At 33.6% G+C, this 27,598-nt stretch overlaps 3 protein-coding genes across 4 annotated transcripts; 2 read left to right on the top strand and 1 right to left on the bottom strand.

Annotated features, from left to right (window-relative positions):
• Positions 1–227: 227 nt before the first annotated feature.
• Positions 228–6,907, bottom strand: LOC132745905 (protocadherin Fat 2-like). The gene is made up of 5 exons (XM_060734914.1): positions 6,768–6,907; positions 5,804–6,050; positions 5,420–5,541; positions 4,301–4,369; positions 228–1,265 (listed from the first exon to the last, which is right to left on the bottom strand). The coding sequence occupies exons 1-5, from the start codon at positions 6,829–6,831 to the stop codon at positions 1,015–1,017; spliced, it is 753 nt and encodes a 250-aa protein (XP_060590897.1). The 5' UTR covers positions 6,832–6,907; the 3' UTR covers positions 228–1,014.
• Positions 6,908–9,252: 2,345 nt separating this feature from the next.
• On the top strand, positions 9,253–12,908 carry LOC132745904 (serine protease inhibitor Cvsi-2-like). The gene is made up of 3 exons (XM_060734913.1): positions 9,253–9,389; positions 10,819–10,935; positions 12,682–12,908. The coding sequence occupies exons 1-3, from the start codon at positions 9,353–9,355 to the stop codon at positions 12,810–12,812; spliced, it is 285 nt and encodes a 94-aa protein (XP_060590896.1). The 5' UTR covers positions 9,253–9,352; the 3' UTR covers positions 12,813–12,908.
• A 2,401-nt stretch (positions 12,909–15,309) lies between these two features.
• Positions 15,310–25,749, top strand: LOC132745909 (uncharacterized). 2 transcript variants are annotated; one of them, XM_060734919.1, is made up of 4 exons: positions 15,310–15,575; positions 18,262–18,456; positions 20,032–20,281; positions 21,955–25,749. In XM_060734919.1, exons 1-4 carry the CDS (start codon positions 15,372–15,374, stop codon positions 22,626–22,628), a joined length of 1,323 nt encoding a protein of 440 aa, XP_060590902.1. In that variant the 5' UTR covers positions 15,310–15,371; the 3' UTR covers positions 22,629–25,749. The 2 variants fall into 2 exon arrangements, with proteins under 2 accessions (XP_060590902.1, XP_060590903.1); XM_060734920.1 differs by lacking the exon at positions 18,262–18,456.
• Positions 25,750–27,598: the final 1,849 nt, after the last annotated feature.

The raw sequence follows: 27,598 nt of genomic DNA, 5'->3' as shown, positions 1-27,598 counted from the left end.
TAACAAATGCAAGTTTAAAGACATATGTTACAGTTACATAGAAATAAAGGCAGACTGAAAACTGTACAATAAAATTTATTTAAGTTTTGAATGAGCTTAGATCAATGTGAAATATATCTCTAATATTTAGTGCAAATATAATACGTTTTTGAAACGTTCATATTTTGCAAAATTAAGATAATTCTGCTATAAACATAGAATGAAAAGAAGAAAAAATCTTTGAACTGAAAATTTTCAAAGAAATTTAATATTTCAAAGACAAATTAAAAGGACATAAATTGACGCCTCGCTTTCTTTGGGTTACTATTGTTGTATAAAATCCAATTCAAGACATATCTGTAAAGATTAGCCTCCTTATCAATAACAATAAGAAAATGAAACTTAAACCTTAAATAAAAGGGCAAACAACTCTTTGTTCCTTTCGTGTAAGCTGCGATGCATGTATGTGGTCGCATGGTCGAAAATCTTTTATAAAATGAAAACATTTTCAAAGGTGTTTTGGCACGGGTGAGGACCCGTCTGAAGTAAAATCTAAAACTTGGAATAAGGAGTTTAAAAAGGCTTAATTGGATTGTGCAACTCCTGTTCTGTAGTTTAAAAAGCCTAAAGACTTTTAATAAAGAGCTGTAAAACCGATAATCAGGACTAAATAGGAGAGATAAAATACCTTATTACACTTTGTTACTACTAGTTACAACTGGTGTGTAATTTTTTTGTCAAAAAAATCATTAAATGTAAGTTTCTTTAAAGACAAAATCTGCTGCCATATCCTAATAAATTATTCTTCCTGATCAGGACAGCTGTGTGATAACTTAATTATATGTTTTCTACGATCCTTTTTAATAAATATTGGTATGATATTAAAGCCACTGAGCTTAAGTGAAATAAAATTCTAACAAACGAAAAGGAAAACATATTAATGCAACTTCTAAAGGCACTAATTAAACTACAAGTGTTCTTTCTGAAATAAAATCAATGTCATCATTCGCGTCATCTCTTATACAGTATTTAGAGTTAGAGTGCAGACGACAAAATGAAAATCAAGATAATTAAAACTCGCGGTAGGGAAGTCGCTATTCTGTATGAGCTGTTACAAACGCCAATAATAAGAGTTGTCGTTCCTGTTTTTGGCGGTTGTCCACTGTCGGCTGCTTCTACGGTAAGTGCGTATGCAATAACTTCTGTCCGGTTGATCTTGTGTCCTGCTGCAACAGAGACTTGCCCTGTCGTCTGATGAATAGCAAATTTTCCCTCTTCATTTCCTCCTGAAAATAAAAACACCAGGTGATGCAGTCATAATAATATTTGAGCATTGAACTTTGAAATGTTGCTACAATAGTAAAACAATATCCCTTATTGCGGTTGTTATCTAATTCAGTAATTGTCAAGACTTATCGATGGCGACTTCATTTTTGAAGAAATAAATCATTCATTTATGAATTTCCAGGAAGTTTAATCATGTGTTACAAAAAGACAAAAATTTATTACTCTTCATGTAATTTCTATTATGAGAATTGGCCAAAAAAAAATAATTTGTATACACAGGCGAAAAGGTTCAAGCATACGGTGCACGGCCGGCTTTACCGGATTTACAGGATTAAACATTTAAAAATGTTGACGGGTCTTTTATTTCATCACTGCTCATGTGCAGGATTTCAGCGGTTTCAAAATAGGGGATTGCTTAATGTTATTTACGGTTGCCATCATTTAGCATTGTCGAGTTTCTTTTTGTCACCATGTAACTAAAAATTGTACAAAAAGATGGCGGATAATTGAAATAGGATAATAATGACTATCTATGAATGCAGTCAGCATGACAAAATTAAAAACCTTTTGTACATTCTTATCTGGTTCAAATCTAAAACACTGTCATTGATCATTTACTACAATTAATACATGTCCCTTAACTAGGCCAGAAATTTAGAATTAACAGAAATATTTCCTATTGTGATAAGAGGTGACGAATATGTAAAATCGACAGAGGTTTATCTAGATTTTCCTTTTGACAATAAGTCGAGAGAGGGGCACATGTTACTATGTGTGCTTCTGTGAGCGCAACGGGAAACTCAGTTCCGCCTATGTTTATATTTCCAAGTTAGAACTATCACGATCACTTTGTTCGAGACGGGCCGGTCGGATCTATAGGAGCTGCTCATCCTAGCGGATGGATGACGGGAGAGAATTTCACGACCTATATCAAACATTTTGCATCGCACGCAAAACCTTCCCTTGAGAAGAAAGTGTTATTGTTATTAGATAACCACGATTCTCATATCAGCATTGAGACACTAAACTTCGCAAAGTCAAACGGTATTGTAATGTTATCGTTCCCTCCACATTGCAGCCATAAATTGCAACCACTTGACAGATCGGTGTTCGGGCCCTTCAAGAGGTAGTCAATGGAACTCAAGATGCATGGATGCGCAATCACCCAGGAAGCACTATGACTATTTACGATATTCCTGGACAGGTCAAAACAGCATGGCCTTTAGCTGCAAAGCCAACCAATATCATGAGTGGCTTTCAGGTGTCTGGTGTCTATCCTTTTTATGTCAATGTATTTGGAGAGACCGAATATGCTCCTCGTAGTGTTACAGATAGACCTTTGCTAGACGAAACACTGAATGCGCCTACTTTCTCGCCCACGCGAAAAATGGATCCGATGTTTCGGCTGTAGGGAATGGGCTCATCAGGAATGCACAGGACTGAATAAAACGCAGACATACATTTGTCAGAATTGCGAATCCGATGATGACTTGTATATTTAAACACGTAGCATAGTGTCTAACCGTCATTCTGACGTATTCAAGACAAATTGACAAGCATAAAATGAGCTTGAAACTTTTCATTTTATGAACGGAGATTATTTTATTTGTGTGACTGTTGTTAATGTTTTTAGTTTTGAAAATTCATTTGAGCTATCAAATTGTATAGGAATTGTCCAAATACTAATAGATTATATCTAATATGTAGCAGGCAATATTATTTATATTAATGAAATTACTAATTTTTGAGAGCTATTAATCTTACTGTATCATTTTGCCCCGTATGCTGTATCATCTTGCCCGAGCACGGGGCAAGATGATACACTCGACCGGCCTTATAAATTGATTATTTCTCGTATCTAAATAAGTTATTTCGAAATGTGCTTACTTAAAACAAAAAGCCAATATACGGATGTATATTATTATGAAACAAAGAAAAAAAACTCCCCAATAGATAAAGAGAGAGAAGGTAAAAAGTTAAAAAGTGGATCATCTTGCCCCGGTCTCCCCTAGGTTTGAACATTAATATGTCACTGATTTCATACAAGAAAAGGAAAGAAAAAATTATCTGTAATGAAATAGTTACAGAATACTGAAATGTCAATACGAGTTGAAATGTGTGGGTTTTTTTTCTTTTTTTTTTTTTTTTTTTTTGTTTTTTTGTTTTGTAATTGAAGTTTTAATTTGTTGTAACGTTGCTTTCCTCTTCTTCTTTAAAATATCTTAGCTAAACTTTGATAAATAGCATTTTTTTCACAACTTTTGTAACTTGTTTTTTGTGTGGTCTGCTGGGATACGACAAAAAAGCGCCTTTCTCCATTGATATGTCTTTGTTTACTTATAGAACAATCCGTCCCTTTTAGCAGAGAAACGCTTTGAAATACAAAAATTATAGTACACATTAATTTTCAACTACGTTAAGATTCTTTAAGATCCTATCAAAGCAATTCTAAATCCTGTAGAACCGGAAGTGGTTAGTCTAACTCTGCCACCACCAGGTTAGTACCAGGCTAGTTAGCATATCTATCTGCAATCTCACTAGGCTCTATCATTTTTTTATTTATCTTTTTAAAGCAGCATACCTCCAAATTCATGCTAATTTTCACGAAACATTTTTAAATGTTTGAAATTAAAATATTGTCAGGCGAACAAAGAAAATAATTTACACATTGCATTCGACACTTTAAATCTAGGAAAAGTACCAACAAATAAATCAGAATATGAAGAAAAATAGCCTTTACTAGGTTAGAAACGTGATAAATACTGCAAAATCAGTCATTTAACATTAATAACCTTTAACTTTTTTTCTTGAATTGTGTATATTTTACCATTTTCTAAATCTTAGTATATTTTTCTCAATGTTGGTTTTCTTGAAATCTTTTGGGCCATCTGGTGACATGCAGCTTTAACTTAATTTAATTTTTTATATAAATATCCCCAAAAGTTAATAATGAACAGTTCTAAATCTGAAGCTGGACAAGTTCATTTAAGAAATACAGACGGTTTAAGGTTACATTGTGAATAAAGAATGTTACCTGTTACCGCATATAAGATATCGGTAGTCCTGTCCGGGTCGAAGGCTGTTGTATATGCCACATGTGACCCTGGAAAATAAAAGACGTAATCGTATGTTCATGACGTCAGTATTTTATTACCGTATCATATTATAACATAAATAATTTAAATAATACATGTTCGTCCAATATGACAATTTAAAGCTCAGCATGTAGAATGTAGCGTTAATTAGGAGCTGATTTTAATCAAATTGGAGATGGTTTTAACTGTCGTATAAGGAACTTCATAGTTCAATTGCAAATTATGATAAATCTACTACATTCATATTAAAGCGGCCTTCAGTTTTATATTTTATTGGGGAAAAAACTGATTTCCATATATAGAGCGAATCTGTAGATTGGAGGTATCGAGGGGTTTCCTGATCGATTCTTTTTTTATCAACCACATTTAATTCGTTTGTTTTGATAATAATATGAAACGATTTGTCTAAAAATAACAAATTAAATTTTATAAAAGTTGAAGTCCACATTAAAGTGGATTGGTCTATACTATGGGCACAATTTCCAATATTGATTAAAAACAATAATATATGTAGAAATATATAGTTCGGATATGCCTACTAAATATTTATTTGAAATAAGATGTTGATTTAATTTTAAGTGATTTAGTATGAGCACTAAGTGATTTAATATGAGCATAAATTTGTCGAAAAACAATATTTTGTTTTAGACTGCCATATAAAGATATGTAACTATCAGATCATATATCTAACACTTATGAACAGCTTTTATTTATAATTCTTGCGTGGGTAGTTTTCTCGTATAATAATAAATACTATAAATAGTTCAATACAAATGATTATGGTATTACAGGTACGTATATTAACCTGGTATTACTGACCTTTCAATATGGACCAACCCAATTTAATAAGTATATCTTAGTTATAGGTTCATTATGCCTCAGAAATGGTATTATTTTTATTTTAGTTTTGATATCTTGTTACAGTTTCCAAAGGAAACACTCATTTGCCTTATAGATAAACTAACATTGTTCTGGTTAGAGGTATATGCCCTTAACAAGATTGTGGATATCCCTTTTTCTTGAACTGATATGCGTCGAAAAAATATATGGAAAATTACCGGCAGAGGCGTAATTGTTGACTGTAGCTCCCAGAAGGTTGCCTTCAAATTCTGGTGCTTCGTTCACATTAAGTACATGAATATATATAGTCTGCTCGGCTTGCTCGTCATTCGCAGACGCTCTGAAAAAATGTTCAATAATCTGAGTACCGGTAAACAAGATAAATCCATATATAACTTATTAAAGTAAAATGTATTTATGCAAAATTAAAAGTTTCAAATATTTGAAATTAATAATGTTTTTAGTAAATGTATACAAATTAAACGTACATTGAATAAGAAAATGATACAAAAATGAAGTACACATAATTAAAAATACATAATAAACGTATAAAGGTATTAAAGATATACGGAATAGATAAAAGATTTACTTATAATTCATACCTTACAACTAAGATAAATTCTTGATCGGTTTCGTAATCTAAGGCTCCCTTCGTTGTTATTTCTCCAGTTACAGCAATGTTGAATAATTCCCCAGAATCTCTTGGACTTATAGAGACCAGAAAGTAGTCTATTCTATCGCCGTCGGCGTCGTCGGCACTGAGCGTAGTTACTGGTCCGCCGACAATGAGATTTTCAGGCAAGTCGACATTTACCGTCGGGAATGTAAACACAGGCGCAGCCGTATCAACTGTTAAATTAACATACCTTAACATTTACATAGAGTTGTTACAAGTACATGTATTATAGCATTTCCAAAATGCTTGGAATCGCTGTTTAGCCGGGTATTTGAAAAAAAATCGTGAAACAATACAGTAGAGCTAAAGTTTCTTTTTTAAAAGAACAATTCTATATTTATTGTTTACCCCGTAGGAGCCTGCACACTGGTTCCGAGCTTTATACATGAATATAATATTTCAGTTCTATATATAGGTAACCAGACAAAACAAGGGGGATGGCGCACATAGATTAAAAGAACTCGACTGCGATTTAAAGGCATAAAAACATAAAATTTGAACATTTGAAACACATAAAATTGAAAAATATGCAAAGGATAACATTAAGAAATATACATGTACTCAGTATGAAATTAAAAATCAATTTCATATGCGATTATTAGCTGAATTTTAGAGAAAAGCGTTGTACACAACGCGTTTCATTTTGGACTATTTTTTCAAAATAAAAATTATTTTTCTGGAAACAGGATGAGTGAATGAGCTAAAAATGTTCACACAATTTATTAGAAAAGACCCAAATCAAATCTCGGAAAAGTATTTTCAGCCCCTTTATGTCTAAAAACCTAAGTGGAATTATTCGTAATTAAATTAGCTCTTTATAGAAACCAAAAATGCTGAACTTTATAGTATACATGTATGTACATATTATCAATAAAAAAGAAACAATTTACCTTCTTCGAGCATACATATCACCACTAAATAAGCAAGTAGCTTTATTTGTATTGAAGAAATCATTTTTCTGAACTAAAGTTTGATTTAAAATTTACACAGTTTTGTCACTTTATCCATACAATAATTCCATTTGTTCAAGGAAGGCGTTACGACTGCTCTAAATCATAACTCAATATTCATAGCCATGTTGAGTAAGGACATGTTACCGTACCTAAAGATGATATTGTACAAATCGAACAATCACACGTGTGTTTTTCAAAACGAGGGAAAAACACCCTTTTTTGTTTAGGTATTGCTAAATTCTTAATTTGAACAAGAATACACTGGTTGGATTTAAAAGTATAAATGAAGAAAAGCGTAATTAGATAGCTAATTTATGCAAATTATCCGCTCTTTTCGTCGGCGTTATGGAGTTTTAATTTGTTGTGAAAGTGATAAAATATGAGAGTGACATTCGGAGATTTTTATCAGATTTGAGCAAATTTTATTGCAGTCGTGTACAACGGTTTGAATAAAGTAGTATTTCTACTACAATATAATAAGTCATTCACTCACCGGTGTTTTACTTGTAAACTATACGTTGAATTAAGCAGGGACTTTCAAACAGACCCTGGTTGAAAAAAAACCACAAGATATAATGATACAAAAAATTAAAAATAAAAACGAAACGGTTATAATAATAATCTTATAGTAATAGATGAATAAAAATAATGAAATTTAAAGAAAAGGAAAAATAAAATAATGATAAATAAAACATGAATACATGTAATTCTAACCATACTTATTATGATAATAAAAATATTATACTTATAATTAATAAAAATAGATTATAAAAATAATAATAATAATAATATCAATAATAATAATAATAATAATAATCATCATCATCATCATCATCATCATCATGATGATGATAATAATTATGCTGATGATGATGATAATAATGATGATGATGATGACGATGATGATGATGACGATGATGAAGATAATCATCACAACAGCAATCATCATCATCATCATCATCATCACAACAATCATTAACTTTTTCGTCGTCATCATCATCAGCATCAGCAGCAGTAGCAGCAGCAGCAGCATTAGCAGTTGCAGAAGTAGTAACATAAGCAGCAGCAGTAGCAGCACAGGTAGCAGCACAGCTATTATCAGCTTTAGATACACAATTTTAAATTTTTGTTCAATTAAGCATAAACATTGTTAATAGAAATTAATCATAATACATCTTAACACCTGAAAAGAAGGAAGTTCGGAAAATAGGACTGGTGATGCCAAAAGATTAAATTCTTACAGCAAATGTGAAGTTTTAGAACATATTTACGAACACAAATTTCATGTCCAGAAAGATTGATATTTAAAAGAAATATGTGATAATGAGAAACAGAAATACGCTTGGTATTAGTACATTTGACTTATTTGCGAAGGACAACATTATTCCTGCGGTTTGTATCATAGTTTTTTCTCAAAATAAAGTATGGTGCAGTCTTGTTTAAAAAAGATCCGCAATTCCTTTAAGCTTCATCCACGTGAATGCGAAACATTGGTGAGTATAAATGAAAAGAAATTTAGTGGCTACTGCTCAATTTTATATGATAATAAAGAGTAAATACAATGACTGATTATACTTATGTCCAAATTATTAAAAACTTAAAAATTGAAAGTCTTTACTCTACCAACTGGGGCACTTGAAATCTTGAAATGGAAAGATACGAAGAATATGATAAAGAAATAAACAGATTTTTTTGCTGTGTTTTTTATGCGATTCTTAGCCGATTTCAGTCAAAATAAGTCCTTTTGTATGGTCAAATGGTATACAAATCGAACAATAATTTCAAGACCCATCATTTCAAGTTATGTCAGTGGAGTTGCTTTAATGAAAAATGATATGTTTTATTTATACATACCTCTACAAGTAATTCAAAATTTAAACAATATATATACCGGGTACAATGTATACTATTAAGTCAAACAAATACAACTTTATATAAGCCTCGTCACGACAAAACCAACATAATACGTTTGCGACCAGCATGGATCCAGACCAGCCTGCGCATCCGCGCAGTCTGATCAGGATCCATGCTGTTCGCTATCAGTTTCTCTACTTGTAATAGAGTTGGTAAGCGAACAGCATGGATCCTGATCAGACTGCGCTGATGCCCAGGCTAGTCTGGATCCATGCTGGTCGCAAACCCACTATGTTGGTTTTGTCGTGACGCGGTTCATATAAGTTTATTTGGCAAAATCGGTATGTAATATGCCTTTGACAATTTACAATTATTATTAAATACGATAGTCATGATAATATAAACATAAGTAAATGACACTCATTTATAAATTCCTGACCAATGCCATTCTTGCTTGTTCCATCATCACATATTCCCAAAACCAAATTCACCGACAAATAAATCGTGACAGATTAAAGTCAAAATGTGACTTTCTTTTCCCTATATGGTAAATGTGATAATTGCGAAACTTTATCTCCAATCTTGAACATGATCTTTTACAATATAAATTGCGATCTAACGGAAGGATAAAAGTCAGTATCAATTTGGAAGACATCATAGCATACAAGATGAAAATAGCTGTTGTTTTGATGGCGTGTGTCTTTGGTAAGTAGTGTTTCAAAGTTAAGTAAAATGCATTAACAGTTTATGTAAACATTTATTAATAACATCTGGACTTGTCAGGGAAGCCAAATTAAAGTGTTCTGTGTTAACAGACAGATGATTATTTTTCTATACGATAAGATTGCCAAAGAAATGTTTTTGTTTAACCGTAATATATAAGTTCGATGTTTAAAATCTTTAAGTGACAATATTAAAGTGACATTTAAAGTTGAGCCGAATTAGTAATGAATTTCAAAAAATTGATTTTTATAATTGTGCTGACCAATAATTAATAATCAAAAATGTTTAGGATCAAATGTAAAAACTATCTAAATTACAAAAAAGACTGTCCCACTCTTATAAAACTTTAACGCTACCGATACATCACGAATGATTGTTTCGGAAATTTTATCGAGTCTCGCATAGTAAAATCAAAAAAATTGGTCACAATTATGGCAAAATTTACAGTAATTTTGACTGTTACTCGTGTACTCATTATTAACAGTTGGATGGACATAGTGTCTTTTTAACTGTTAAGATGCATAAATATTTGTAAACGACAACATTTTCATTCATTCATTCATTCGTTCGTTCGATCGCTCGCTCGCTCGCTCGCTCACTCGTTCACTCACTCATTCACTCATTCACTCATTCACTCACTCACTCACTCACTCACTCACTCACTCACTCATTCATTCATTCATTCATTCACTCACTCACTCACTCACTCACTCACTCACTCATTCATTCATTCATCCATTCATTCTTTCATTCATTAATACATGTGAATGTTACAAATACTGTTAATTATCAAACAAAACAAACAAAATTGAAATAAATTGTATGAATCACGTAGTATTTAAAACAAAATTTCATAAAAATAAAGATAAAGTTTCAAATAAGGAACATAATTGAATTTCCCACAAAAAGCTTAAATTCTTTAAAGGAACTCAACTGAAGTTCAAAAGCCTAAAACATTTAATTTGAATTTCTTGCATAGATTACAAGTATCTGGGGCACTAAAAAGGGAAATAATTAAGAAATTTGCGCTATTCTTAGTCCGATTTGAGTGAAAAGTGTTGTATCGCTTTTTTGCCATTTCTAACAATTATAATAATCAATCTGGAAAAAGGAGTGAGCTAATGATCTAAATCTTTACACAAAAGTTTGTTGATCAAATGGAACATTAATCTAAAAAAATATGTTCAGTCACTTCTTGTAAAAAAAACTCAGTCGAGTCCCTTTAAGATTAATCGTGACTTTCTTTATTGTCAGCCTTATTTACATCAGGTTATATTGCAATAAGTATTAAATCTGTGGGTATTAATCAATTACAAATAATGTCTCTGATTCTAACTAAGTTTAATACAAACTTTTTAATGCTTACAAAATTTTCAACGGTATTATTAAGAATTGTTGTTGTTATTTTCAGTGTACGTGGCAAGCGAGAGCTGCACGTCATCTTCCGGCGCATGTAAGGCAACAATGTGTGTCAACTCTACCGTGCATTGCGTCGACAATCTGTGTACATGCTTAACAGTACATTCACGTAAGAACATAATAGCTTTTTAACCTCTAAAGTGCTAAATTTCATTAAGTCACATTATGCCTCAGAAATCAAGAAAGGTGAAACATGTGTTTAGTAATAATGGATTTAGAGAATGTTAGATGTTAAATAACTTACGGAAGTAGAGCTAAACGTGCAGTGAATTACGGAATGCCGTTAGGGCCATCGCCTATGAATGTGTTGATCTAAAACGCGATAGTCGATAGTACGATGGTGAAAACGCGAAATCACGAAACTACGATGGTGAAAACGCGAAAGCACGATGATGAAAACGCGATAGTACGATGATGAAAACGCGACAGTACGATACTACGATGATGAAAACGCGATAAACTATCGTGTTTTCACCATCGTACTGTCGCGTTTTCACCATCGTAGTTTCGTGATTTCGCGTTTTCATCATCGTACTGTCGAGTATCGCGTTTCAGATCAAACCATTCATAGGCGATGGCCCTAACGGCATTCCGGAATGCCGTTAGGGCCATCGCCTATGAATGTGTTAATCTGAAACGCGATAGTCGATAGTACGATGGTGAAAACACGAAATCACGAAACTACGATGGTGAAAACGCGATAGTACGATGATGAAAACGCGATAGTACGATGATGAAAACGCGATAGTACGATGATGAAAACACGACAGTACGATGGTGAAAACGCGATAGTACGATGATGAAAACACGACAGTACGATGATGAAAACGCGATAGTACGATGGTGAAAACGCGATAGTACGATGATGAAAACACGACAGTACGATGATGAAAACGCGAAATCACGAAACTACGATGGTGAAAACGCGACAGTACGATGGTGAAAACACGATAGTTTATCGCGTTTTCATCATCGTAGTATCGTACTGTCGCGTTTTCATCATCGTACTTTCGCGTTTTCATCATCGTGCTTTCGCGTTTTCACCATCGTAGTTTCGTGATTTCGCGTTTTCACCATCGTACTATCGACTATCGCGTTTCAGATCAACACAATCATAGGCAATGGCCCTAACGGCATTCCGTAGTGAATAGCCATGTAAAGGTAGCAAAATGTAAACATGTTAACAGAGTAGTATTTTGACTTCCATATAGAATACTAATTAAAAATAATTTTACCAAATGCCAACAGAGCAAAAGAAGCAAAACGTTAGTTTCATGTGGCAAATGAGTACTTTTTGGAAGCTGTAAATAAATACGAAAAATTAAAAGTTTAGAAGTAATAAACATGGTAACATGATAACATGGTTGAGACACAATGGCCTTTTCTAGCTTCAATTTTTGAAAATGTCCAGTATCACTTTTCACGAATATCAAAATGAAAATAAAAGTTGGCGAGGCATCATTGTAGAACCTGTACAGACTTCACACAATCCAGTTTTGACTTTAAAACGTGGTACCATTTTAAGACTTTCATTCGTGCTGATAGAAGTGCTAAATATAGGAGTAGATATTAGTTATTATGCCATATAGAGAATTCATGACTTTCAAAAAAATACATTTATATTAATAAAATTCGGCGATATGATTTCTGTTGATATGATTATGACTTCCGGTGAAATATTTATGACTTCCGGTGATACATTTATGACTTCCGGTGATACGTTTATGACTTCCGGTGATACGTTTATGACTTCAGGTGATAAGATTGTGACTTCGGTGATAAATAACTACAGACAAACAAAAAAACGTACTTCAAGCATTTTTTATTAATCCAATAAAACTTAATCTATTTATAGATCAAGCATGTAGTCTAAAAACAGATTGTACCGGAATTGGAGAACGTCATTGCCGCATGGACGCCTCTGGACAGCCTATTCTTCATTGCATCGATGGACAGTGCCATTGTGAACACAGACATGGTCCTTAAACTATATAAGACTAGACTAATTTTTTCGTATAGGAAAAAATGTATTTAAGTTTTTCAAAATGTAATTAACAAAATGAATAATAAAAAAATACATAAGGAGTTCATGCTATATATAATGATTATTCTTTTTTCGTATAGAAAGAACAAAAACAACAACAACAAAAACAAAACAACAACACGTATTTATGTGTTTTAAAACGTAATTAACAAGATAAATAATAAAAACATTAAATACGGAGTACATGTACATGTTATACATATACTTCTTCGATATTGACGACTGGCATATTTCTGACGTTTACTTTTCTTTTAGCATTAGTTCGTGTTAAAAGAGCTCAGTCTATGCATTATCTCCTCTTGTTTGCATAAAAGATAAGAAACAAGATAATTGCCAGACCATAATGTTCAGAAATAATGTGGGCACGTTTCACCTTTGCTGTAATAATATATTCCAAAATATCTTATCGGATAAAATCTGTTCTTTGAATATATTTATGCTTGTTTTTACATGTTTTATTTTTGAAACTAGTAAGTAACTCTTTGAAAGTCACTCGATGAAAAAAAATTCATCTTACACAGAAACAAACAAATAAAGCCATTATATCTTATTCCTCGAGTACATTGTAATGATATCCGAGCGATAAAATATGAATAAGGCACAGCCCTCCAAAGCGAGCTCTTTGACAGAAATTAAAATACATTTTAATTTAAACACATCGGGCGGCTACATATTTTATGTTATCACTTCACTTAGAACTGCACAGTTTCGGCCGCACTCGACACACTATAAATGGTCATTTCATGCTTTATATGATATTTTAATTCAATCAACCCGTCAGAGAAGATAGATGGGAACCATAATAGGACAATTTAACTTATAGTTCGGGTAATATGAAATTTGGCAAAGCCTATGAACGGGGAAGTCGGTTAAAATAATCGTTCATTTCCATTTACATGTTCCGTTTTAAAATTGCCATTCGGTATTTTATACACTGATTCCATTTATTCTGGTTCTATGTCCTATTGATGTTTCCCATAGATGTGCACAGGAGACCAATCTACGCGTCCGTTTTCAACCAGAGTTCCTCGGCTTTTATCGTTTTCTTGTAATTCGAAAAGTTGCGATTGGTCTATTTCCAATAATTTTGCAGTACTTCCTGCGAAAATTTTCAAACCCATCACTATCTAGCAGGCAGCTGCAGGTACTCGCGTTACCGTAAAGCTCACTTTGCAAGCAGCTTGCTATAAACACAGTTTTGCTAGATATTTTGATTTTATTTTTGCCATTTACATTAGTGTGTATCGATCTTAAATGCTTTAAACGGCAAACTAATCTATTTTCAACATAAACATCGACCATTTTGAAGCTTTTTTTAAAAAAATCGGAATGCTCTGGTTTCTACATTGTATATATTTGTTGAACTCTAGTTGCCATGGAAAACAATAACGAAAACTTAAACGACTTTCTTGTCAGAAATCACAGGGCCTATAGTGGTGGTGGTAGTGATAATGGTTGTGTTTATTTTGTTGGCTGTGATGATAATAATGATTATGATGATGATGAGGAAGGGGAGCAACGCTTCTCCAATATAACCCTACATGGTTTACGATGTCAGTCCGTATCAGATCATTATTAAAGCAGCACGCCTCCAGATTTCCGGATCCCGGGATTTTCCCCCCACCTATTTTTCATAAAAATTTTGAAAATGTATTTTAATGTGTATTATTGTGAAGTAACCAAAAGGAAGCAATTAACACATAATCAATGGCACGTAAGCTTACAAACCACGTAAAGTACCAAAAAGTGGTCAAAATATGCAGTCATCAATCGCACATATTATATAAAATATGACTTGAATCTTGAAACTTTTTATTTTTCTTTACATCTAAGTACATGTTCCCAAGTTTGATTTTTGTGATTTTGACTCATTTGGTTAAATTCAAAATAAAGTCATTTTTATATATGTCAAATGTCTCTCACAGGCCTAGAATTTGAAATTGACAGGCTGAAAGCATTTTTTGACAATAAACAGGCCAGATTTTCGTATTATGACTTGGCCAGCGATTGGTTGGAAAAAAAAGGCAGGGAAAACCGCAGGATTCAATTAAGTATAAAAACAAATTGAGAAACTAACACTCAAGAGAAAAAGAAATATTTCATAAGTCTCTATGATAGTTTGTGACTTGGATAATTGCATTTATTAGTGTGATCAGCAGAAAATTTCAATGAAAAGGGAGTTAATTCTCTTTGAAGTAATTCTGCAAAAATAATTTGGTTGGCTACCCATTTGTGATTACAACAAGATCATTTTTATGTGTCAGGCATTCCATTCGCATTCTCTTTCAAAATCACCTCTTCAGTATGAAAACTCAATGTTAAGGTAGGATTATGGCAGATTTCTCATAATGTAGGTCTATGGGAAATTCAATATGTGAGTCTGACCTAAAATGCAAGGTCTAATACGGTACGGCTACGGTACTGTATAGGGACTAGCATCCGCCGGTGCTTCCGGTAAAAGACATTTGCGTTAATTTTGGAAAAGTTTAAAAAATAAAAATATGGACGAACAGGACGTTGAAATATTTTTAAATAATTTAACTCTTAAATTGAATGTTTATTGTTTTGATTACCTTGCATCCATCCCCTTGCCATTTACTGATCTGGCAAAAGTAAACCGCGTAAGTGACAAAGAAGCGGTCAGGAGTTTGGGACTTCCAACTGGTTATGGAAAGCCATTGAAGGAGTTTCTTAAACCAATTAAGGTACAAACATTGATAGATATAGTAGGTTTATTGGACACTTCAAACTAACATTCCATTCAGATGACACCATACAAGCCACAAAATCTGGTGTTCGAGTTAGTTAAAATGTGTAGATTGGTTAAGTTTTATGCTCATGATGTTTGTCTGTTTGTCTTTGCTACGTGGGTCCAAAAATTGAGACTATGTGTGGTGCGCAACATTTGGGTCGCTACCTTGAAGGTTAAGGTCACAGCATGGCCTTACAGGAAAATCGTGTCTGGCCCATAACTTTGTTACTTGAAGTCGGATTTTACAACTATTTCACAGAAACGATCACCATATTAAGACATTGTGTCGCGCGCGACATTTGGGAGCTACCTTGAAGGTCAAGGTCACATTAGACCTTGCAGCAAAATCGTGTCTGGCCGATAACTTCATTATTTGAAGTTGAATTTTACAACTATTTCACAGAAATAATCACCAGATTGAGACGACTTGTTATGCGCAACATTTGAGTCGCTTCCTTGAAGGTTGAGGTCACAGCATGACCTTGCAGCAAAATAATGTCCTGCCCAAAACTTTGTAATCTGAAGTCGGATTTTACAACTATTTCACAGAAATGATCACCATATCTAGATGATGTGTCGGGTGCAACATTTGGGTTGCTACCTTGAAGGCAAGGTCACAGTATGACCTTGCAGTAAAATTGTGTTCGGCCCATAACTCTGTTATTTGAAGTCGGATTTTACAACTATTTCACAGAAATGATCACCATATTGAAAAGACAGTTCGCTGGCAAGTCGGTAGATAGATCTAAATGAGTAGAAGTGCTGCGCAAAGAACAGTAACTATGCCTTGCCTTAGTTTGTAATTATCACACTTTGAACTTTGTCGGGACATAACTCTAAAACTACAAAAGATATACTTTTCTGTGACCAAAACCTAGTCCGGGAGCATCACCCGGTTCAACCGGCTCATGTTATTTTCCATTTTTAAAGTGGCATTCGGTATTTTATACACTGCTTCTGTTTGTTCTGGTTTTCCCATCTTATGGTTCCCATCCAAGATGGCTGCCCATAATTCCTCGGCTTTTATCGCTATCTTGTAGGTCGAAAAAGTTGTGATTTGTCAATTTTAGGATAACTCTGCCCTTTATCATTGCTTTACGGCTCCCAACAAGAAATGACACTGAAAATTTTACTGATAGGTAAAGAATTCTATATTTTTTTTCTTTATAAACATACACGTGTAGTCTTTAGTCAGGCAAGCCAAAGCCCGGGGCCGCCAACTTCCCCGTATGAAGAAGGCAAAGCCTCAAAAAGATCTTTATTGTTGTATGAAATAAGGCAAAGCCTATGAACGGGAAGTAGGTTAAAATAATCATTCATATTTATATTCCGTTTTAAAAGTGCCATTCAGAATTTTTGTGCATAATACAATTTTTGGCCAAGTTATGGCCCTTGAATAAAAAGGGTTAAAATTATTTGTGTTGCAAGCTACACAGAAGCTTGTCTTGACTGCTCATCTGAAACTACTGGTGAAATTTCATCAAAACTGTACAAGAATGATCAATGCTAAGTCTAGTTGTGCATCTTATCAATATTTTTCAGTTTCATTGATTTTTTTCAGAGTTGTAGCCCTTTGTAGGGACTCCACTAAGGTTTTATGTGAAGGGACTGAAAATATTTTTTCAAGATTTTTGTATAACTAGATGTATGTGTACAAAGTTTCAGATCATTCGTTCACTTAGTAAGTGTACAAGTTGATTTAAGAAAGAATTTCAAATTTTGTTAATTTGGTCAGTGGAGTTCCATTAATGATTTTAATTTCTAAAATTTGTTCCCACTTCTCCTCTTTTACCACTTATACAATGTCTGTGAAACTTTTTAGGACTGATTGGTAGCTTAAGTACTTGTGCATATTACGCAGGTTGTACAGTTGAAATGATTTTTGGCCCTTGAAGAAAAACATATAATTTGGCCGTGCTAATGATTTTTGTGTCTCTTGCTACAAAGAAGCTGCAACATGCAATTGTCTATCATGAGACAACACATGGGATCACTGGTGGCTCTTGTTTCAAATAACAGCGTTTTAAATTTCAATTTGCCATTGTGGTAATGAAGTGTTTAAAATTCTGCCGATATTCAAACAGACCTTGTTTATATTTGAAAATTGTTTGATATATATAAAGATATTCATTCATTATTGAGTATATTACAGGAATAAATTTGGAACATAATCATGATAATGTTGATAAAACTGGAAGCAACTTTTTAGCGCTGTCAAATTGCATCCGCTGATGTTGTGCTTCAGTGCACAGGCTATAAACATGCTGTGTGTAAAGCACTTTTAATAATACACAACTTAAACTGCCTGTTTACATTTTTAATGAGTGTGATTTGAAGATATGTTAGGATTTGATAGGTAACTAGGGTTAGCTGAAGGTAATTATTTATGCATAGCTGAAAATTCCCATGTGGAAAATTTCTCTTGTGCAGATTTTATCATGTGTTAAATATGTGTTAAATATGTGCATTTCCTGATTTTCACGAGTCAAAACCCAGATCCCTGTGTCAATCGAGAGCCCTGCTTACTGAATTTTTCTCATTTAAAATTTTTCTGCTTACAACAGCCAAGCATTTAGGTGACTTTTAAAGTCAATTTGACAAACATTGTAATGGAAAGTCTCAAACAAATATTTCTTCAGGGAAGAGAGAGTGTGAAGAGAAAATTGAAAAGTAATTGTTGTCCTGGAAGTGCAGCCAAGGTCATGAAAGCTGGTATACATAAGGCTAATGTAACAGGTACTGTTGGTACCAGTGACGAGCCTCGGAAGTCGGCTATCGAGGACAATCCTGCTAGAATAGAGGATGATGAAGAGGGGCAGTTAGAGGCAGAATATGTAATTATTTTGTTATTTTATGTTCACATTTGTATTTATATTTGAGCCATAAGGGTTTAGTCAGCTTAGAATTTGATTTTATTAAGCACTGTCATGTTATCTCAATGGGTAGAGTGTTGCACTGTGAATTGTTCGACCTAGGTTTGATTCCTGGACAGTGCAGATCACTTTTGTTGCCATTGATCATATAATCTTACAGTCATTAGCACTGTATACTTTCGCACATGTACACAAATGAAATGAGTGATTCAATTCAGTTCCTTGCAAAAGTGACGGCAACTAGTACTGATAAACTGCTTAACAGCCTGCCCAGGAACTATGCAGTGGCTGAACAGTGCTCTTGTGAATTCAGAGTGGGTTACTGCAGTGACGTCAGGGGTAAACTACCACCTAAAATATGATTTCCTGAATGTACATAATTATAAAGTGCCAATAATGTGCCAGATGCTCAAGTTAAGCTTTTGTGACCAGGCCATCCTTAAAAAAATGTTTGTTTGCAGTAACGCGACCTACTCACAAAATTTGCCCCTACTCAAAAGTTTTTTTCATGGTCTGGATAAAAAAAATTTTTTTTAATCAGAAAATTATGCCTTGTGCTTTGTTTTTGTTCTTTTAAAGGTTAATAGAAGAAATAAAATGTATGTATTATTTAATTAGAATTCTTTTATCAATTTATTAATTGTTACCAGATTATCAAAGCATAAATTGTCCAGCATTTTAAAATTCCATGTTTATTTGGGAGTACAGTTCAATAATAAATAAAAAAGAAAAAAAAGAAAAAAAAATCGACCTACCTACCCACCTTGAAAATTCTGGGTAGGGTTACTGCAAACAAACATTTTTTTAAGGATGGCCCCACATGTCTGAAATGTGTCTGTCAAAAGTGTCTTGATTGCATGATAAAAGTCTCCATAGTCCAAGCTTAAGGTCAAATAGTTGGAACGGTTGATTAAAATGCCTTAACTTGGATCACATGATATTGCTAGTCTGAAACTATTTGTTTTCTAATGTGTTTTAAATCCTTCGGGAAGTGACACAATAAGTTTCCGTGAGTTTAAATGACCCGCAATTTTCCTAAGTGCTACATTTTGGCAGTCTGCATGGAACATTTTCATGTTCTGGGCAATTTTCAGGGGAGAACATTTGCAATCAGTATGGATATATTATATAACAGCTGACTTTCCCTTGCTATTCCATGGAAAGTTACTAATTGTACAGTTGGTCAATAGCACAGTGTTAAAGGCAACAATGAATTGGAAAAAAAACTTGCAAGGATGGATGGATTTAACTACATGTAAATAAATTTGGGATACCTGAAAACAAACAGTTGTTTAGGCCATGTGTAATACTGCAGTAGAAAAAAAATTAGATGCCTTTCTGACAGTAAGTGTCTTTGTATTGAATGACAATACTTCATTCAGAAGTAAAGTAGAAGTTTTTAACTTGATCTTCACATATTTATCAACTAAATTCACACTCAGGGGAGTGATATGGGGCAATAACAGCCCTCTTGTTCTCAAGTATTATTTTTTAACTTTTCATATTATCAGAGTAGTTTGAATACTTTTATTTCAGATAGATTTTAATGACAAGAACATAAAGAAAGCACTGAAACATTTAAATTCATTTCTAGAGGAAGAAAATTTAGACAAGCTGAGAAAGGTTTTGCAGCTTTCAAGAGAGGAATGTGAACTTGAAATTGGTCTTGGAGTTCATCTGTTTTCAAAATTGATGGGAGAAGCATACACCAGCAGAGAGAAGAATTTAGAACGTTGTCCTTGTGGTTGTCAGGAAAAGCTTCTAGATCTTCAATATATGTGGATAGGTATGTTTCAGTCTGCTTTGAAGAGTATTCAAATAGGCTAGACCTACTGCTGAATACATTGAAACTTAGAGCCCTGGGTTCAAACCCCAGAAGGGTCATTTTTCTTTCTTTTATAACATTATTTATGTATCTTTGATATCAATTTTGGAAAGAAAAAAGTGTTTGATTTTAATAATTTAATTAATATAGGTATTACTGCTAAATAATGATAAATCTAATTACAAATAATTATGGTACTTTATATTTTCAAAGTGTAATGAAATCAAAACTTCAGTATTACTAGCCGGTAAAAGTATTTAATATTTTACAAGATCAACTAATATTTTTTTTAGAAACTTTAGAAAAACTTTGAAAACAGGCACTCATTTTAGTAAATTTCAGTAAGAAATAATATTGGTCAAGTATGTGTTAAAAATTGGTGGGGTAGTGTAACATTTTTATAAATATTTAATAGGGGTGTGGATCGTCGGGTAAGTGACGATCCGATCTGATCCACGATTCAGCACATGCGATTCACAAATCGAACCACGAATCTTTTGTTATCAAGACACCCATAAAAACATGAACATTAGTTCTGAAAACATGTTAATTTTTCTTAAAACGATACTAAACATTTATTTAATTATTCATTAAACATATATGCAATGCAAATATAAACTAGGTTGAAAACGAGTCGCCCCAATATAAAATTCCACCAGCAAAATTTACTTTCAATGAAAATGAGGAAAAAGCAGTTTGTAAAACATGCCATGGCAAATTGACTTATGTAGAGGTGGTACAACGAACTTGCCTAATCACATGAAAAGACAAGTATTTCCAAAAATTGGAAGTTAATTTTGCTGGTGGGATTTTTATATTCCCGCGACTCCTTTTCAGTCAATACATGTAATCTCACACTGACGTATTAACTTGCGTTTAGCAAATTGTGGATTCCTAAAATAAAACAGTCTTCAATACATGTCACATCATTATAGATCTATACATAGCTTCTAAAAATATTTAAAAACAAGTGCTCAATAAAGATAAAGTGATATCTCGCCCCAGCCCTAATATTTAATAAATTTTGAGTAGAAATAATAATTTTGTTTATGTGGCACAGTGGATTGTTAGATGAATGCTACATTTTGTTTCTTACCAAAAATTTATTGGATTATTTTTTCATAAGGATGATATTGTAGAATATTTTAAGTTTCCTTATTTCTGAAAAAGGGCCCTTCTAACATTGTAAATGAGTTGAGACTTCACTTACTAAATAGAGAGCATAATTTAGAATGTCAGTTTCCGAGGCCGCCCATACCTCTAACATGGATTTTGACAGAATTATGGCCCAAGAACAAAACTTGTGCCTAGGTTCAAGAAAGTCAGTAGTTGTTAATGACCAGCAGATATTTAGGTCAGTAAGGTCAAGGGTCAAGGTTATACTGGTTTGCAACAGTTAAACAGTTTCGGGATGCAAACCTGAGTTCCCTTGAGCCTACAATTATGAAACTTCAAAAGAGATGTTAATCATGACTAGTAGAGAACCTCTTATTGATGTTGAGGTTAGTGGTTCAAAGGTCAAGTAATTTGAACTTGACATTGGCTTATTTTCGTTGACAAGTTTTCCATCACAAGGCCGTAATGTGAGTGTAAAATTTCGTCACTCTTGTGAAAGCTCTAGTTTTCATTTTCAGGATCTGAAAGCACATGGTATGGAGAATTGGATATTATAGCTGGAAATCTTGTTACTGGAGATTCTGTCTCAGTTCTTGTTAAAAACAGAAGTAGAAGTGGTAATTCTGATATTCAGAAAGGTGATGAAGTAGATTCTGAAGGGGATGAATCCGAAGAAGAAAATGACAATGCCACGGAGTTAAGTGACAGTGATCAGTCAGAGGTGAAATATTATGAACATGCTGAGGCCCTTAATCATGTTATTGCTCAGGCTGTAGTGTTTGCGTTTACAGAGTACAACAGACACGCTAGTAAAGGAAAAGTAATACCTTCAATCTACATTGATAAATCATGTTTTCAGTATGTCATGTATTGTCCTGTTGATGACATAATGCTTGTTTCAAATTATATGACGTATATGGATATGGAAAATTTCGATAAAAAATCAGGTTTTAGGCCATTTATTGTGTTATGGATAATCCTAAATCACAGATTGTTTTTTAAAAAAAGTCCAGATTTAAGCAAGCGCTTCATTAAAAGTGGATTCCATGAGAAAATAAATGATTTGCAACAGTTCCAAAATTTGGCAGCATATTCGAAAATTATTCGCCTTCCAGAGCAGAAATTGAATTTTCCAAATGACACACCCAATACAATTGGTTCTACAGCAATGGACTGGTTCCTTGATAAGTAAGATTTCTGTGGAAGACCCCCCCCCCAGCTTGAATGCTTCCTAGAGCATGAAGTGCTTGTGGAGAGCTATTATGATCACACCCTGTCCGTCGACAGTGAGTCCAAACTTAAAACAATTATACTCCTTCTTAATCATTGTTCCTTGGCAATTAATCAATGAATTTAGTTCTACACTGAATTATCCTAGCAACGGATGAGAACCATTTAAAAAAAAAGAATTGTCAGAAACTGGTTGTTGGATGACGCTAAAATTGTTTAAATTATTCCGATTCCTGAAAAAACATGTTAAAAGAAAAAACATGTCCTTTTAACAGGATCTGATGAGTAAATTTATACAGTGGCATTGTTGGAAATCATCTGCCTAATTTGAAATAGTTCAATAAGAAATATAGGTGACCCTATCAAGATTATGAGTCCCTTGCCGCGAGGCAGGAGATTGGTAATAGGAATGTATTTCGCCTGTCATGCAGTGGTCTGTCCTCGTGTACAAATGTGGTACTTAATGGCTATGGGAACAAAAGGTAACAGTAGAATGAGAAAAACCTTTAAACTTCTTCTTCTACAGAACTATTGGATGGATGATCACCAAACTTTGTCTGTAGCATTCTTGGGTAGTCTTTTATCAAGTTTGCTCATATTAATTTAATTGACCCCTTTTAGGGCTAAAAATAGAAAAAACCTTTAAACATCTTCTTTTACAGAACAAATAGATGGATGATCACCAAACTTTGTCTGTAGCATTCTTTGGTAGTCTTTTATCAAGTTTGCTCATATGAATTTGATTGGCCCCTTTTAGGGGCCCCAAAAGCAAAAAATAGAAATACCTTTAAATGTCTATTTCTACAGAACTAATTGATGGAAGATCACCAAACTTTGTCTGTAGTATTCTTGGATAATCTTTTATCAAGTTTGCCCATATTCATTTGACTAGCCCCTTTTAGGGGTCTCTATAGCTAAAGATAAAAATACCGTTAAATGTCTATTTCTAGAGAACTAATTGATGGATGATCACTAATCTTTGTCTGTAGCATTCTTGGGTACTCTTTTATCAAGTCTGCTCATATGAATTTGATTGGCCCCTTTTAGGGGCTGCTAAAGCTAAAGATAGATATACCTTTAAGCTAAAAATAGAAATACCTTCAAATGTCTATTTCTACAGAACTAATGGATGGATGATCACCAAACTTTGTCTGAAGCATTGTTGTGTAGCCTTTTATCAAGTTTGCTCATATTATTTTGATTGGCCCCTTTTAGGGGCTGCTAAAGCTAAAAATATATATACCTTTAATTGTCTATTGTTACAGAACTAATTGATGGATGATCATCAAACTTTGTCTGTAGCATTATTGGGTAGTCTTTTATAAAGTTTGCTCATATTAATTTGATTAGCCCCTTTTTGATCCCTCTAAAATTAAAACTAGAAACACGTTTAAACATCTTTTCCTACAGAACTAATTAATAGATGATCACCAAACTTTGTAGCATTTTTTGGTAATCTTTTATCAAGTTTGCTCATATTAATTTAATTGGCCCCTTTTAGGGGCCGCTAAAGCTGAAAATAGAAAAACCTTTTAACATCTTCTACTTCAGAAACAATTGATGGATAATCACCAAACTTTGTCTGTAGCATTCTTGGGTACTCTTTTATCAAGTTTGCTCATATTAATTTGATTAGCCCCATTTAAGCTAAAGCTTAAATACCCCAGGTCATGGCATTTCTTCAAATTATTGTTTAAACATTTTCTATGCTCAAATTTAATATGAGAATATATTGACATTCCAACACTGAAAAGCAGTTGTTTCTGGTGAGCGACTCAGGGCCATCATGGCCCTCTCGTCTTCATACTTGGGCCCCAACAATTCTTTGGACAAGACCTTCAAGTAGACTAGACTAACCTTGAGCTTCAGTCATAAATGACCTCGACCTTTAAGGTCAAATAATTTTTTTTTTTTTTGTTGATCTTTGCTTTTAGTGGGTATACAAAACTTTGTTGTTTATGAATGGATTGTCTTTAAACTTAAACATACTAATCTTTTAGAAAAGACCTTCAAGTTAACCAGTTAGACCTTGACCTTTACTCATTAATGACCCTGATCTTGAATGTCAAATTATTGAAATTTTCATTTTTTTCCTGTAACTGGCTATCAATTTGAAATGAATGGATTGACTTAATATTATAACACTACATTCTGTAGGATAAGGCCTTCATGTATATGACCTTGGCTCTTTAATGATTATGACCTTGAAGGTTAAATTATTGAATTTTCACTGATTTTTGCAATAATTGACTGTAACATGGTAATGAATCAATGGATTATCTTCATACTTTGACAAAACAACTTTTTGGACAAAACATTGTAAAAGGTTGAACCTTAAGCTTTAAATGATCAGATCTTGACCATCAAAGTCAAAGTATTTAATTTTGGTTAAGTTGTCATAATTTTGTTTTTTTATATATGGATTTGATTCATACTTGGACAAAAGAACACTTGTGACCAAAAAGACACATGGAATAATTTAGATATGACTTGACCTTTAAATGACCTTGACTGTCAAAAGATTGAATTTTGATTATATTTTCTTAACATTGTCATTTATTTATAGAAACGATTCATATTTGGACAAAACAACAGTTGTTACTAGACTTAAAAAAAGAAAAAACTTACTTTTGTTTTTAAGATTTGTTTAAACTGTTTATTTGTTTGCTTTTAAAAAAAAGTAAAAAGTTGAGTGTTGCCTGGCCCGTTGGTGGCTCTTGTAATTATTAATTAATTATTATTTGTTAGACTCAATTATAAAAGCCAATCTGTTGAAATATATTTATTAAACTAGTTCAAATTAACAGTGAAAAAATAAACAGATGTGCATTAACACCATATGCAATGCTCTTATACAAATAATCATATTGTTAACTTCATTCCCATTCTGTTTTCTAATTTTGTGTCTCCTTTTTGTTGGAATGGTCATAGATAATAAGTTTCATATTTGGGATAAGGTGATAAAAGGACAAGATGATGCTCTGCAAAAAAAAATGTTGTTTTTGTAACTGTATTTAAATATGATTACGATGTTTACAACTTATGTTTGAAATAAAGTCTTTGAAATTCAATTCATCAATCTTTGTGATTTCTAGTTGTTGTTTGTTTTTTGCTGTTGTTGAATTTTTGTCAGGCAAGACAATTTTAGTGCCAAGAGGATGTATGAATCAATATGAAAAAAATGCTTATTTGAAATCCCTGTAGGCTATAGTCAAAGGAGGTCAAAAAAAGACAAATCAGTTGGCACAGACGGTGAAAAAGAATTTAAGTTAAAACTGGCAAATGGTCTAGAAGGAAGGACCAGAAAAAAACCTGAACCCATAAAATGCCGTTGAATAAAGACTTCAACACGTTGGCCATAACTTTGTTTTTGCCTTCGTCGTCTGTCCGTCCGGTCGTTTATCCGTCCGCATTTAGCTTGTCCGCCCGTCACAGGTCAAACTACTTAAGGGAGTTCAACCAAACTTTACAGGGAGTGATCAGTACCTCCCTAGTTGTGCACAATACCAGCACGTTCTGCTTCGTTGCACAAAATAGCCGCCAGAGCTAAAACTAGAGAAATCTTGTCCAGCCTTCACAGGTCAAACTACTGGTGGGATTTCAACCAAACTTAAGAGGAGTGATCAGTACCATCCCTAGTTGTGCACATTACTGGCACATTCTGTTTTGCTGCACAAAATGGCCACCAGAGATAAAAATAGAAAAATCTTGTCCGGCCTTCACAGGTCAAACTTCTGGTGGGATTTCAACCAAACTTTACAGGAGTGATCAGTACCATCACTAGTTGTGCACAATACCGGCATGTTGCGCTTTGCTGCACAAAATGACCGCCAGAGCTAAAAATAGAAAAATCTTGTCCGGCCTTCATAGGTCGAACTACTGGTGGGATTTCAACCAAACTTTACAGGAGTGATCAGTACCATCCTTAGTTATGCATAATACCGGCACGTTTCGCTTTGCTGCACAAAATGGCCGTCAGAGCTATAAATAGAAAAATCTTGTCCGCCTTTCATAGGTCAAGCTACTGGTGGGATTTCAATGAAACTTCACATGAGTGACCATCCATAGTTTTGGGAGACAAAAACCCTTCTAGTTTAATTATAAATTTGATATATACTTGGACAAAAGATCACTCAAGTCAAAACCTGGATGTTTATTAATCCCCTTCAACAAAGCTCGGAGGGGATAAGAGGAATTGCGTCCATCTGTAACACTTTCCCCTCCGCTCCATAATTTTTAAACTGCTGAATTTTTTTTAAATAACTGGGCACAAGTGATCACCATTATGAGGCAATGTGCAGAACGCAATTTTTGGGTTGCTACCCCCAAGATAAGGTCACACATAAAGATCATGTGGTAAAACGTCTACATTTCGTGTCTGCTGTATAACTGTTTGTATCATGTGGAAGAATACTAAACATATGCTATAATTGTTAAATTTTTATGCCCCCCTTCGAAAAATAGGGGATATATTGTTCTGCTAATGTCCGTTGGTCTGTCTATTGGTTGGTCAGTCTGTCCGTCTGTAGACCACATGGTTTCTGCTGATTATCTTGAAAACTATTCATCGCAAAGTTTCATATTTGATATTTCACATACTGCTTGGTCATAACTAGCAAATGACCCCTTTTGATTTTGGGGTCACTAGGCCAAAGATCAAAGTCAAAGTGGCATTAAATGTCAGAATGGTTTTTAGCTGATAATCTTGTAAACTATTCAACGCAAAGTCTTCATATTTCACATACTGATTGGTCATAACAAGTAGATGACCCCTATTTTTTGGAGTCATTAGGTGAAAGGTCAAGGCAACAGGAGCCTTAAATATGAAAATGGTTTCCACTGATTATCTTGAAAACTATTAATCGCAAAGTTTTCATAAATGACATACTGATTGGTCATTACTCTTAGATGATGCCTATTGATTTTGGGGTC

The sequence above is a fragment of the Ruditapes philippinarum genome, unplaced genomic scaffold, assembly GCF_026571515.1.
Source record: "Ruditapes philippinarum isolate M1 unplaced genomic scaffold, ASM2657151v2 ctg4146_1_1_1_1, whole genome shotgun sequence".
Classification (NCBI taxonomy): Eukaryota; Metazoa; Mollusca; class Bivalvia; order Venerida; family Veneridae; genus Ruditapes; species Ruditapes philippinarum.
This window is presented reverse-complemented; position numbering and strand designations above follow the sequence as displayed.

Coding starts and splice junctions, on each gene's coding strand:
- LOC132745905 (XM_060734914.1), bottom strand. CDS start 6,831: ATGATTTCTTCAATACAAATAAAGCTACTTGCTTATTTAGTGGTGATA. Junction 6,051..6,767: donor GATATGTATGCTCGAAGAAG/GTAAATTGTTTC, acceptor TTAATTTAACAG/TTGATACGGCTGCGCCTGTG. Junction 4,370..5,419: donor CAACAATTACGCCTCTGCCG/GTAATTTTCCAT, acceptor TTTATTTTCCAG/GGTCACATGTGGCATATACA.
- LOC132745909 (XM_060734919.1), top strand. CDS start 15,372: ATGGACGAACAGGACGTTGAAATATTTTTAAATAATTTAACTCTTAAA. Junction 15,576..18,261: donor AGTTTCTTAAACCAATTAAG/GTACAAACATTG, acceptor ATATTTCTTCAG/GGAAGAGAGAGTGTGAAGAG. Junction 20,282..21,954: donor TCTTCAATATATGTGGATAG/GTATGTTTCAGT, acceptor TTTCATTTTCAG/GATCTGAAAGCACATGGTAT.
- LOC132745904 (XM_060734913.1), top strand. CDS start 9,353: ATGAAAATAGCTGTTGTTTTGATGGCGTGTGTCTTTG. Junction 9,390..10,818: donor TTTGATGGCGTGTGTCTTTG/GTAAGTAGTGTT, acceptor TGTTATTTTCAG/TGTACGTGGCAAGCGAGAGC. Junction 10,936..12,681: donor ATGCTTAACAGTACATTCAC/GTAAGAACATAA, acceptor ATCTATTTATAG/ATCAAGCATGTAGTCTAAAA.